General features: G+C 32.5%; 1 protein-coding gene across 3 annotated transcripts in view; it reads left to right on the top strand.

Annotated features, from left to right (window-relative positions):
- Positions 1-15,333, top strand: part of LOC115212816 (early endosome antigen 1) — a 101,459-nt gene that overhangs the window by 63,551 nt on the left and 22,575 nt on the right. For 2 of the 3 annotated variants that reach the window (XM_029781552.2, XM_029781562.2), the window contains 5 exons: positions 566-664; positions 1,102-1,224; positions 2,305-2,391; positions 8,021-8,161; positions 12,513-12,620. In XM_029781552.2, the coding sequence (XP_029637412.1) occupies positions 566-664; positions 1,102-1,224; positions 2,305-2,391; positions 8,021-8,161; positions 12,513-12,620 (558 nt within the window). The remainder of the gene's footprint in view (positions 1-565; positions 665-1,101; positions 1,225-2,304; positions 2,392-8,020; positions 8,162-12,512; positions 12,621-15,333) is intronic. The other variant, XM_036505136.1, reaches the window with a different exon arrangement.

Raw genomic sequence — 15,333 nt, 5'->3', positions numbered from 1 at the left:
GAAGAGGCTGAGCAATCCATTTGTCAACTCTGATAAGCCAGTTCTCAAGACGTTTTGCTAGTTCTATAAATGGAAACAGTATTCTCCAGTCTGCTGTCAAAGACTTTCCCCAAGTTTTTGACTGGTTGTCCTGTCAATGTTGGAAGGGTGAAAATGGACAAGGTGAAATGACACTACTGGATGCAGTTTGCTGCCAACAACAAAGATTATTTATAACACAAAGCAGATTATTCCTTTGTTGTCCCTAGCCTGCGTAATTTCATTTCTGAAGCTTAAATTTCAAGTCTAATGTCTGAAAAGAAAACTATTTCATCTCAAGTTTTCCTTTAGCTTTAACTCATCTTTTATACCCCTTACAGGGGCCTTAATTTATAAAAGTTTATTTAACTACTACAACCCCGAGAATTAACTTGAGAATTCTTAAATGTTATCCTTGATAATAATAATGCTCTATACTTGTGTTTCTCTTTAGTGTTAATAAATTAATCAAAATTGAAATAGATAATTTATTTGTATATAAGTTGAATACATCATTAAGAAAAGCTGTTTCTTGAATTTATTGTAGACAAATGAAGCAAATATTAAAGAAAATAGTTCCTTGAGAGAAAAGCTTGAAAAATCTGAAGCCAGAATTGCTACCTTATCAGCAGAACTGAATTCCAGTGTAAGTGGTAACTTTGCATATGAGTGAAATATGTTATCTTTATATCTTTTATATCTTTATATCTTTTATATCTCTTTATCTTTTATGTGCAAAAATTTCAAGAAAGAGAAATATATTTCTTGTATTCTTATTGAAATCTATAAACAGCTAAAATCCAAATTTATCCTTTCAATGTATGTTTAGCAAAGCAAAGCTTTTCTCACTTACTAATATTACATGATTTACATGTTGGTCATGGCTTCTTAACTTCACAGCCATGCCTGCACCTATGTATTCATCAAGGATAGATCCACAGGGATGATCTAGCCAATAAGCATAATAATTGTACATTTAATAACCAAAGCCTCACTTTTACCATTGATCGTGACAACATGCATATTCATTTACTTAATTATTCTTTCATTGTAAATATTATATCATCGCATTTCTTTTTTTAGATAAATACACTTGAACAGAAAAATAAAGATTCTGAAAATATTGAAAAGCTCTTTGATACTACGAAAAAAAATTTAGAAGAAAGCTCATTGAAATGTAACAATTTGGCAAAAACATTAGAAAAAGTGAGTTTTTATTTTTTCATTCAATATATTTATTTCATTACTTTATTACAATTTTAATTTCTCTCTTTCAAACAAATTCAAAGGTTATTTGTTCATCCTCTACATGGTCGTTTAGTATGCTAAAAATAGCAAGAATCACATGAGTCTCAAAAGTTCGTTGTTTTTTGGGGGGTTTTTTCAACATAATTGTAATTAAATCATCAAAATGTATGAGGAAACAGAAGGCCACAAAGTTAGCTAGCCATATCTAGGACCTGAAGGTTAAATGCACACCATGTACCATCAATGTGGGCATTGTGGAATGATCCATGATTTACATTAATGAATCAAAGAGATGCAGGTTTTATTTAGCTGAAAGAGCTCATACTTTTAGATTGAAGAACTCTACTGACCTCCTAAATTCTATACAAGTTTCTTTTATTGAACTGGAAAACACCATCCTCTCCAGATTAAGCATGCAGCTTTACTAACTTTGGCATTCCCATTTAATTATACCAACCATATTAATTCTGAATCAAATGGGCTGAAGGGATACAACTCTTAATTTTCTTTTTTTTTCTCATTCCATTTTTTCTTTTACCTTCCTTTCACCCTTTCTCATTTTTTTCTGAAAGACCAGTGCCCTTTCTGATATAATTAGAACAGCAGTTTCAAATCATGAATGTTAAATAGGGGCAAGAATACATTGGAGTAAAAGGTATTCAAAAGGGCATCATCCTCAACTGTTGAAGACTGTGAATAATAACAGGTTCTGGAATGAGAGATAAGAAACCCAGAAGGCATGATTCTTATGATGTAGGGAAGTAGACTCAAAATATTTTTCTGAGTAGCAAATATCAAATTATTAATAAAACCATTGTCAGTTGAGCAGCTATTAATTCATATTGCTATTGCAAATTGCTGTTCATATTGCTGTTGACATAATGCTATTGACTACCACATCACTCATTTATTATAGCATCATTCAAATTATGATGCCAATACCCATGTAACATGACACAACTCATTCACCTTTCCACAAACAATTGCAAATCTTGTCACTCATTAGTCATTCAACTAATGTGTACATATATGTTGCAGCTTCAGCAAAGTAGTGAGAAGAATAATAAAGAATTGGCACAAAGGCTGGAGAAGGCATTGTCAATTCAAAAGGAACTGGAGAAACAGGTAAGTAACTTGTTATATCAAATAAAGGTTTTCTGCTTTGCTCAAATGCACTGCATTGGCCTATTGCTGTCTATGCTTCAGTTGTAACTTTGCTTGCTTCTTATGCATGTCCCTCTCCCCAACATATATACTTAATCTCACTGGTGTAGGCTATCTTGCTAATATTCTTCTACATTACTTTTACCCTTTTTCATATTTTCAGCACTATTTGCAAACATACTGTCAATTAAATACAGAGAATTTATTTAATTTAAAATGAAGAATGTTCAAGTTTATATTATGATGGTCAACACAAATATCATGTGTCAATGGAAGTTTCTATTTATCAACTTATCTCTAGATGATTTAAAATAAAATTTGTAAAATCCAAACCTAAACACAAATAAGATCAAATGTTCATAATGTTTTAAAGAAGAATTGGTTTTAAAAGAAAAACCATTTAAAATTATTTTTAACATAATATAAAGAATGAAGTGAGATATAGTGAGGTGTGAAAAAAAAAGTTGTATCTGGAACTTGATTTATTACTTTATTTTATTTGAGATACGAAGAAATGAATGTGTGTGATGGTGTTAGTAAATATATCTATGTTTGTAGTTGATGTTGAAATGTTGATAATGGTTGTGCTGAATGACAAAGCATATTTATCAGAAACGGAATATTTATTGCTAGACCAAGGAGATGTTGAGTATTTTAAATATTGTTGCATAGCTTTAAATATGCAAAGTTCATATCAAGCTATCAATCAATCCCACATATACTTGAATTTTGAAATATGATGATAAATTTGGGATGTAGAAAATGTAGTTGATACACAGTTGGGAGATATGTAGCTGCTGAGAGCTACCATATTGAAAAAAAATTTTTATCATAGTATGTGCGTGCGTGCTCGTGTAAAAGAGAGGGAGCTAGACAGACAAACTTTTACTTGTATTTCTTTAACATGGTTTGTGTCCAGTGGGAAAATATGACACATTAAAATTTATATTTTTTTTTATAAATCTGAAGCTTTATGCTTGCTTAAGAAATTATTACATATGCTTGCAGTCTTAATATTTATACAAGAGTATTAACTTAAAAATTAAAAATTGCTCTTGCCAATTTTCTCTCAATTTAAGGGGCATACTTGGTCATTCCAGAAAACATCTTTTAGAAAAACCTAATTTTACTGAGAAATCAATCAAATTAAATCACATGTGAGAACAACAAAACTATCCTTATTGTCTTGAGTACTAAAACTACATGTTCCCAGGTCTAGAAAAAGCAGCCTAATACAGATAGCTTTGTATAATTAGCAAGCTATTTAAGCTGATAGTAACTGCTCATTTTTTCATTAACTATTCTTGTGTCTAAATCCTAACATGAGATTAAGACATGTTAGGATTTACAAAATGTTATAATAACCTAATAACCTGTAAGGGTGTTTGTATATTTGTAATCAAAGTTATTTGAAGTGAATGGAACTATGTTCATGTAAATAATTGAAACATTCCATTATTGCTGTGATATTCTTTTATGTGAAGACAAAGTATGTTCTAACAGCCATATCACAAGTTTAGGCTGATGTAGATAAATAGACATATTCTTTTATTCTTTTGCATGTTTCAGTCATTTGACTGCAGTCATGCTAGAGCACCACCTTGAAGTGTTTTAGTCAATCAAATCAACCTCAGGATTTTTTTTAAGCCTAGTACTTAGTCTATCGGTCTCTTTTGCCAAACTACTAACTTATGTGGACATAAACACAACACCAGTTGTCAAACAGTGATGGAGGGACAAACACAGACACAAAAGTACACACACACACATAGATATATACATATACAACAGGCCTCTTTCATTTTTTGTCTACCAAATCCACTCACAAAGCTTTGGTGGGTCTGAGGCTGCAGTAGAAGACATTTGCCCCAGGTGCCATGCAGTGGGACTAAACCCAGAACCATGTTGTTGGGAAGCAAGCTTCTTACCACACAGCCATGCCTGTTACTTTCTTTAAAAGCATGACTTCAATTAGAACACTAGTTAAATAATAAATTTTCTCCCAAATTAGAACAAAGTCTAAAAGCACAGATTCTGTGACTATTTCTGCTACAACATATTGCACAGACATAAACTGTAAAGAACACCTTGGCAGAATCCTTAGACTTGCAAGCCTAAGTACAATTCATTAGTTGAACTTAAAGTTTCAACTGATTTCTATAAGTAATTTCTAAATATAAAGACTTCCTTTATATGTTGAAGAGAATAATCAGTTTGCTCTTGAATTTAGGATAGATGCAATTAGTTGCAAACTAGAAATCTTCCAGTTATCCACTGTTCTTGCAGAACAATATTTGGTTTGACCACAAATTGCTGTAAGTGACATTAAATGTAGTCCAAACTACACATTTTATTCAACAGAATACTATTACAGAGTGATTAAAAGTATAATATTCAATATTTTATTACTAAACAACCCATATTCAATCTGCAGTAACTGCTAATACAACTACTACTACTACTGCTAATGCTGCTACTGTTACTAACATTACTAATACTGTTAAATTCATTGTTTCCCCTTTCAAAAGCTATCAGTTGTCTTATTCATGAAACACTGGTTTCTAAAACTGCAAATATACATCTTTATTTAATATTTTTCTATCTATTCACCTTTGTTCTTTATTGGCCATATGCAATTTGTGCATAACAGAAATTTCTCACTATAGAGTTGATGTTACATAAGTATTGTTATTGTTGTTTAGTCCCTATCAGCTGGTTGAACAGGTTTTCAATGTAATAGAAAACATGTTAGAGATGGCCCACATAATGTACTTCTTGTACTCTAAGTAGTTACAGTAGCTTTAAGTTTGATTAGTGACCTAAAAGTATTGTTTTTGCTACATCTGTGTTATATACACAGAGGTAGAGAAAAAGCATGTATTACACACACATTTTCATGAAAAAAGTGTGCATAATACACCTTTTTTCCACATGAAAATCCTGATCATATGATTTTTAAAATGTTGACTACAACAAGGACACTTCTATGGTCACTTCTGAATTTTTTTTGCTTTGTTTTTTTTTTTAAGATTCATGAGCATTTTTTATGTAGTTTATAGAACAATTATTATAAATTTGACTAGACACTCTTTTTCCTACACATTGTACTACCAAAGAAAAATCAGTAATCATTGTACAGGAAAATCTCATTTTGTGCAATCTTTTTCTTGTGACCAAAGTATGTGCATACTTATTATACAGTTTTTAATTAAAACATTATTTTACACAACAAACTTTTTCTGCACATATTTTATTTTCTATGCATTGGCTACAAGTTCTGAGATTTGATTGCCTATATTTATGTGTACACATTATATATGATTGCATATTATATACAAATAAATGCAATAATTCTAATTTCTTCAGGTGGTTCTACTGAAATTAAGCATTCTTCTCACTTAGCTGAGTAGTTATTGGTTAGAAAAGCGTCATTACAAAAGCATTTTCTCTGAGTCATAAGAAAATGTCCTAATTTATCAATCATGATAGCATGAAGAGATTAAAGATTAGGAAAAAAAAAGTTTTGCATCCATCTTTTTGGTTTTTTTTTTTTTATTTAATATCTCTTTATCACAACTGTTTTCTTCTGGAATTTCTATCTATGCATGTAAAAGTATAAAAGAGGGACATTTAAAAATCAATTAGTACTGAACGTTATTTTAAAATCAATATTCAGCATATTATTTCTTCAATATTATCTTCTTTTAATGTGATAGGTTAATTGGTCTACTCTATAATGCCGAATTATTTTGGGTACTTTGAAGCTATGTCCTAAACAACTATACTTGCTATGGACTCTGTTCAACTACAAGCTACAAACTTTAATTGTACCACAGACAGCTACAAGCTTAAGGCAAATGAACTCTAAGCAGAAATAACAATTAATTAATTAAATAAAAAAACAATTTACTACTATCTGAACTGTAACTCATCTCAGCTTTATTGAACTTCAACACAAAGAAATCCAAATAAAAGATTAATTTAACCCTTGAGCATTCAAATTATTCTGTCAAATGTAATGCTTATTTATTCACATTGTTTTGAATTAATCATGCTTTGTCTCATAGCTTTAAGATTTCAGTCATGTAATTGTTTATTTTTAGAATAACATTGTAGGGTAAGGGTGAGAGGCCAGATTTGGATGGTTTAAGCATAAAATAAGTAGAATATTTGAGCCAGATATGGCTAGTTTGAATGCTAAAGGGTTAGCTTGTCCACATATCACACATAACCCAAACTACACTCCACTATTTAATTACAAATCTCAAACTGTATTATTCTAAAAAATAAACATTGTTTTAATGTTACAACTTTACTTCTAGAAACAATATTCTTGGAATGTGATAAAGCCTTGCAAAAGTAAGGCTCTCTTGATGATAGAATTTTACATCAAAAGACTTTTTTTTTATATTTCGCCTTCCAATCATTTCTCAATTTTCTGTACACAAATTACTGATGATTATCAACTCCCATGGTATTTTACTATATTTATCAATAATTTATTTGTTCACTCATTAACATTCAGTCCTTTATAAAATCTCCTGAATTCAGACAAGGTGAAAATAGATAATATATAGTAGTCCACTCCTGGACATATACCTCTTCATAACTGATGGATTTTGGTCATACCACTGATTTGTTAATGCTGTACACTTACTTGACACTGACCAAACACTGCCAGTCTTAATACTTACTTTGGTAGCTGAGTGAACTGAAACAGTGGGAAGTAAAGTGTCTTGCCCAAGGATACAACATAACCCCTAGATGAAGAATCAAACCCACAATCTTATGATTGAGAGCCAGATGATTAGCCACTAGACCATATACCTTCTCTCATGTAAGGTATTTAATCCCAAATCAAATGAGAAAAAGTTAAAGAATTCTGATACATTCAAAAATTATATTCATGGCATTACACAAATAAGCCTTCTCTTAGATGTGATGTTTGTCTTTTGTAGTAGTTTCAGATATATTCACTGTGGTGAGATGAACAGAAGCACATATTAAGACTCATAATGAAATACTTGCAGTGGATTTGAACAAAAGCCTTCTTAGCTAGCAGTGCAATACCTTATCTATTCAAGCATTTCCTCTCTACAACAACGACATAAATGTTGTATAAAGTTAAAGATATGGCAGAATGTTATATTTGTTTCGGATTTAACATAGTAGTATTATATCTGTTAGAGATTTGTTACAACAAGACTATATTTATATGATATTGGTTAGCATAATATTATCAAAGATAATATGTGTCATACATGCTAGAGATGTGGTGACTAGTGCTCTGGTATATCAATGTGCGATATATCACCACAGAACTGTATCTGGTAGAGATGTAAGACAGCAATATATCTGCTACAGATATGACACAGCAGTATAGTACCTGCAAAAGGTATGACACAGTAATACTAACTGCTGGAGATATGACTCAATAATACTGTATATCCAGGAGATATCATACTGCAATACTGTTTGTCCTGGACTTGTGACATAACAGTACTATATCTACTATTTATGATACATAAGTATTATATCTGTTCAAGGCAAGAATTTCTAGATATAAAAGTTAGTCTGTGTACATTTACAGATTTCAGAACTGACTGAGAAACATAATGCAACTTGTGAAGACAAATGTCAAGTAGAGACCCAGTTGGAAGAAGTGAGGAAAAATCTGGAAATTAAAGCTGGAGAACTGGAGTCTGGGAAGAAAGCTTTTGAAGACAAAGAGGTAATATTGCATCCAGTATATATATATAGATATGTACATACAGATGTGTATCTATATATAAATATGTATGTATACATATATGTACATGTATATGTATATATTTATGTGTTTATGTGTGTGTATGGATATACATATATACACATACACTTACATATACATACATATACTTGCACGCTCATTTATATTACATACATATATATAAATATATAATTACACATACACACACACACACTCAATATTTTTATTGAAAGGAAATATGCTCATTTTATCATCAGAAATATTTAAAACCCATAGTCACTGATACTATATACACTTTACTCCATAATATCATACTAACACAATATATACCGCATGCCTAGAGGCATTAATTTTTCACCAGATGACCCTCCCTCCTCTCCTAGGTATTGAGAGGTTGGTAAGTGATCGCTTTTTTTTTGTTTTGGAAATAACTGGTTTTGGTACTTTAATCAAATTTTCTCTTATCAGGCTGCATTTAACAGTGGGGAAAAAAACAACATACAAATAAAACTGATGATGTTAATGATGAGGATGATGATGATATGGTTCTGGTAGTAGTGGTAGTGGTGGAATTGTCATCATGTCTTTGAAGCTGAAACTCAATTATATATCTTTATTATTTTGTATTCGAGCAAGGGGAGGTTGGCTCTTAGCTATGGAGGCTGACACTCATCATGAATTTGTTGTTTAGTCCCAGATCACCCTGGTCCAAAAGATCAGGAATTAAAAATCTCTTTAAGCAGTCTTAACCATTCCATCCCCCCACCAGATACAGTGTATTTGAAACTACAGTATTCAACATGTTCCTTTTTTAAGCTGGTGGAATGCAATTTGTGGGGCATTTGGCTGTCATTTTTAGCAGATTGAACAGCCACATAAAGGCTCCCTCTTGAGCCCCACACAGTTTTAATGTGTGTAGGTCAGTACCATTTCGAAGATTCTTATTGTCTGTTAATTGTGTGATTATTCCACTAATTGCATCATTGTCATATATTGACGAAAAAAGATATTTGTATTCATATCTGTGTGTGTGTGTGTGTGTTTTAAGATTAATAGTCATGATTACATAATTTGTTGCAGTCATACAGTTGTGCTCTCAGACAACCAGGCTTCACATTACTTTACCTTAGTCTATGTAGCTATCAACTGATTCCATTTCCATTTCACACATAATAATAATGAAATTATTGTATACAGTTCTCAGGTGCACCACAACTTGTCAAAAGTGCATATAAAGCATATGCAGTAATGTACAAATATCTGGGAAGTGAACAGTGTATGAGTCAGATACATGCTTGCGTGTGTATGGAGGGGAGAAAATCAGGTGTAGTGTTGGCAAATCTCAGGAAGCATGGAAGTTTTGAAGGATGCAGTCTAATAACTGAAACAAGTAAAAGATAAAAAATAACAATATACATATCTTGTTTTAGTTGTTGAACTGTGACCCTGTTGGTGCGCTGCCTTCAAGGGGTTAGTCAAACAAATCACTCCCAGTACTTAATTTTTTAAACCTGATACTTATTCTATAGGTGTATTTTGCTGAACCGCTATGTTGGGTGGTGTGGCACAAACAAACCAGTTCCCGTTGTCAAGCAGAAATAAGGGACAAACACAACACACACACACACACACAACTGTACTAACACTATGAATGCTTGTGGACAGATCAGCTGTTAGGTACAACTTGAATAAAATAAATATCAGAAATAAACTGAATCTTGTTTAGGTTGAACTCTGCTTTGATCACACAAATCTGTTATGTTCCCATCTCTTTTGTAAATCAGGGACTAATTTTTCCAGTGTGTCCTTTTTTTAAGACAGTCGTTTGTGATTTGAATGAGATTTTGCTGCTATTTTTAGCATGTCTAGCAAGCTTTTAGATCCTTTGTTGTTAGCTCAGAATGTACCTTGTTGTTTAGCCTCAGATTACCCTTAATTGTGCAGACTTTTGTTCAAAGGCATTCTATCTGTGGCCATATTGTATTTTTAGAGGTATGTAGGATATTATCTTTGTCATGTCATGCATAAGGTGATTTGGTGTGTAGATATAGCTGCTGTTTCTAGCAGCTTGAATGATCATGTAGAATCTAATTTGTTGACTTGTGTATCTTGTATCAAGAGATTAAGAATTTTTTTTATTTATTATTGATTACCAAATGTGATTGCTGTTGTTTAACCCCAAGTCCAGTTTGATTTAGTAGACTAATGATCAAAAAACATTCCAATCATGATCATTCTTTATTATTTTCAGCATTTAGCTAATGTCTCCTATTTTTGTTTTAAATGGTAAAGTGTGATCCAAGGGAAAATTGGTTGCTATTTCTAGCACATTGAAGCACCTTTGTTGGCATGTATTAAATGTAATATTTAAGGGTGGTGTGTTAAATAAACTACTTGTTGTCTGCATTTCAGACCCGGGTATATAAACACCTTTTGTTTTTGTTTTATAATTAACAAAACAGCATTTGTTAAGTTTAATTTATTATCAAGCTTTACCTTGCGATATATGTAAACAATAAAAAAAGTAAATTGAAAGTCAGTTCTATTTTGCTTTCATTCTTTGATGCACTCTGCATGATTGCACCTCTTCCATGTTGTGTGTCCTTAAAGATTTAATATATATTGCATGTGACACCCTTCAGTATTATCTGCAGTGGATATTGTATTAGCTTTGTTGTTTACTAGCTGCAATTAATATTATTGCCACTGAACTACCATTTCTTCTACAGTTTTGTCACTTCTACACATAAAGCCTTTTCTTTTGTATTCTTTTTTTTTTATTTCTTCTCATTCTCTCTTTTGCTCTTCTGTATCTTATTCTGGCAAGACAGAACCTTAAAACTAACCCCATTCTGCTAAATATGATTTGACTTGCTCTGGATTAGAGTTAGAAATACATTAGTTTTGTAAAATGTGGAGATAGAATTTTATGAATAATTTTGCTGTGACATTGTGCTTGTAACAGCTCTGTCACAATTAAGACCTCTTTTTTACAAGTTGTACAAATTTTCACTTGTTTCTGCACTGTCTTATCAGCATTAACAACCTTGGGTTCCCCCAACCTCACCCCACCCCTTTTTTTTTTTTGTAGACATTTTCACTGTTCAATTTCTCTCCATATTCTATGTACTGTTCTTTCAGCTTTGGTTCCTTTTTCTGATGAGTTGTGCACCTAAGTACTGTATACAATAAGTTCATTATTGTTAACTGTAGAGTAAATAAAGAGAGCATTTCCATTATGGTTGTAGTCAGTCTGTTGATTCCTTTTGTCATAAGTGCACTACCTAATGTATTTTAGGAAAAATCAAGTCAACAGATCATTGGTTCTTCTTTCTACATTTTGTGATATCAGCACTGCAAGCTGCCACTGTCTATTTTACAGTGTTTCCACTATTTTGAGGAACAAATGCTTCCTACTCTGTTATACCAATTGTTGTTGTTAAGCCTCAGATCAAGCCTAACTAAGCAAATCTATGATCAAAGGCATTCCATCCATGGCTGTACCATCATTTTGTATATCTAGGATTATATTTTCCAAATGTGTCCTTCCTTTGTTTCAGTGTTGTCATTTAATCCGGATGAACATGCCTATTATTAAAGGCATTCTAACCATCTTATCTTATTGAGTATGCATCTAGGATTACATTGTCCAATATTTCCATCTGTTTCTCATGAAAGGATGTGATCTGAAGGAATTTATTTACTATTTTTATCAGGCTGTGACAGCTTAGAAATTCCCTCATTGATCATGATGGCAGATGAGTTGACTTCGATGCAACCAATATCCCAAGTGACAATAACTATTGTGAATAGCTAGGTGGATTAAATAAATTGAGAGTTACTATTTTGCTTATAGACACAAGACAGTGCCAAAGATAAGATTCAAACAACTACTATTACAGCTGTGTGTGCAGCACTCTGTCTGCTCAGTCATCTATGCTCTTAAAGTACACTACTCCAAAAATGTTTTAGCTATAAGAACAGAGTATACCTACTGTTTCTTCTTTTGTCATTTGATTTGTAACAACATACATGTAAAGAAAATGTCACATATCCTTATACGTTCATTTGTGTAACTAGTGAAAATATACTAGCATTATTCAAATATCAACATTAATCGGCACACTACAATTAGTCATCATCATCATCATCATCATTTTTATAATCATTTTCCTACGTTTGCATGGGGACCCACTTTTTATTCTGTTAACTCATAGTGTACGTGACAATGCATTGACCATAGGTATAAAATTAATGTTCTGCATAAATACTATGATAAAGTCATTTTTCCTTGGAAGAGTCCTATTAATTTCTCTAATTGTTTTTGTTTCAGACAAATTATAAGAGAGTACTCAAAGAAAAAGGTGATGCTTTCGAAAGTTCAAAACAAGCATATGAAGAACAAATTACCACTTTACAAGCTAATTTACAATCACAAACAGTATGTATTGCCTTTTTTACCTTTCCCAGTATATATTCTCTTAAATTATCTTTCAGAATTATCACCAAAACATTTGTCCATTTTGATACAGAGGATATATATCAGGTTTTGTTTGAAAGTTTCCTGTAATAGTGTCCTGTCCAGTGGCAGATTTATTTTCCCTCTGCTTAAAGCTAAAGAAAAAAAGAATACTTTGGGGGTTAGCAGCAGGGTCCAGGCATCAAGCCTTTTCTTCAAACATTTCAAATTCAATACATTTGTGGGCCATTGAGATAGTTGATGGCTTCTAGGTAGTCTTTTATATCATGCTTTAATTTTTGCATGTTATATAAACATTACCAGTGGTTGGTATGGGATGTGCAGGGATATTTTTATATGTAAAATATGATATGATAAACATATAAGTCATGGATAAATCTTTTATATTTTACATGTTTCAGTCATTGGACTGACTATTCTGGAGCACCACCTTAAAGAGGTTTTAATCAAATTAATCAAACCTAGTTGTTATATCTTGTTTTTGTTTTTTAGCTAGGTACTTATTCTAAGTTACAAGATTATAAACAATCCAACACCGGATGATCAAGCAGTGGTGAGAACAAAAGAAAGATACCCATATATGTACAATGGGCTTCTTTCGATTTCTATCTACCAAATCTACTCACAAGGATTTGATCAGCCCAGAACTATGTAGTTGGAAAGCAAATTTATCTTCATGTAATTTATTCAAGGAAGAATACACAGCATTCTCCAGATCCAAGAAAGGATTTCAGCTCAACACCACTTTCTAGTGGAATATCACTTTAGCTGTAATTTTTTTGAGACAGTGGAGAACCTCTCTGTGATGATCAACTTGCTAGAAATAGAAACCAAATCTCATTTGAATCACTCCCAACACATTAAGTAATGTGATCCTCGGTTCCTGGCACATGGGAAAAAGATGGGACAGTCATGACTGCATTGCTTTTTATCATAGATTTGCTCAGTTAGGGCTGATCCAAGTTTAAACAATATCTAGTGAGTTTTACCTCTTCATGATATCAATTAAAGTGTCCCCATTACTCCAGAAGCTCTCTAATTAAAATACCTAACTTACTCCCTAATATGAATTCAGTTAAAATACATAAGTTACTCCATAGTTAGTATTTACTTTTCATACTCCACCTATTCTTTAATATCTAGTTAAAACTCTAAAACTCTCCTGTTCATCTATACTCGTTAATAGTTATCTGATTGCTGTCTCAGTTAATTAACGAGAAGCTAATTAACATATCTCATATCTACTATATCTGCAATGGACTGGTGTCCTATCCAGGTGGGGAATTTATTTACCATGAAAATTGGGAAACTGGCCCATGTGAGTTGGCATGGCTAAAGAAGGTAACTTTACTTACTTTACTATTGGCTCATCCCATAAATAATGCGGTTTTTTTCAATTGCATGAATTAAAAGTCAGAGGGGTACGGGATAAACTACCTGCATCAACTTGCTATAGAAGCAGGTAGAAATTTTACCTTAGCTTTTTCTTAGTGCAAGTTTTGAAGATTGCAGTTCGATTTTAACAGTTATATTTTCAAAGCTATAATGGAAGTGACAAAGGAAAGTATTCAGCATATTTTGCTTTATGAGTTCAATAAAGGCAATAATGCAATGGAAAGTGCAAGAAATATTAATGCAGTATATGGGAATTGGACAATAAGTGTAAACCAGTGTCAATGGTGGTTCCTGAAATTCCATTCTGGAAACTACAACCTAGAAGATCAGTCTTGTCCTGGAAGATCTGTTGAGCTTGACAAGGACGTCTTGCAAACACTGGTAGAACAAAATCCCATTGTAACTGTTGAAGAACTAGCAGAGGAGCTTGGAATTGGTCATTCAACTATTCATCAACACCCTCACTAGAAGAAAAATGACCATCTGTGGTTTCAAGATGAAAGGTGTTCTTCCATCAGGATAATGTTTGGCCACATACAGCAAGAATGACATTCCAAAGGCTGGAGCAGTTTGAATGGGAAACAATGCCCCACCCACCTTATTTGGCAGGCATTACCCCATCTGATTATCATGTACTCCGCAGTCTTCAAAATCATTTGGATGGAAAAAATATGAATTCTGTAGATGAGGTCAGAACAGTATTGGAGGAGTATTTTTCATCACAGACAAGTGAATTTTGGAAGTGGGGCCTTGCAAGTCTGTCAGATAGCTGGAAGAGCATTGTAGAAAATGAAGGAGAGTATAGTTTAGATCAAAAAAGAACTTTGTTTATCTTAATTTTGAAAAATAAAAAAAAAGTATAAAACAACTGCATTATTTATGGGATGACCCAATATATATTTACTACATCAGATCCTTCTACAGTATGCACCTAATTGAGCTATATAAGACCATCTCTCCTGCTGAACCAGCTGATTGTGCCAGTACTCCAAAATGACAAGAACCTTCTGAATCAGTGGTTCTCAACTGGGGTCCATATGGCCCTTGGGGATTCATATAAGATTTTGTTGTAAAAATTTATCTCCAATTTATTGGTTATATTTGTACAACACAAAATATTTTGATAATGATTTTTATGCACTTCCTAATAATATTTAATTATGGTGACACATAAAAGCACCCATTCTTTGACACATAAAAGGGCCTGTGTGGTGTCATGTAAAAGCGCATGTGCAGCGTCACATGAAAGTGCCTATGTGGCTCCATGTAAAAGCGTCTG

Source organism: Octopus sinensis, linkage group LG1 (genome assembly GCF_006345805.1).
Source record: "Octopus sinensis linkage group LG1, ASM634580v1, whole genome shotgun sequence".
Taxonomy (NCBI): Eukaryota; Metazoa; Mollusca; class Cephalopoda; order Octopoda; family Octopodidae; genus Octopus; species Octopus sinensis.
The sequence above is the reverse complement of the archived record's forward strand: the minus strand, read 5'-3'. Positions and strand labels throughout refer to the sequence as shown.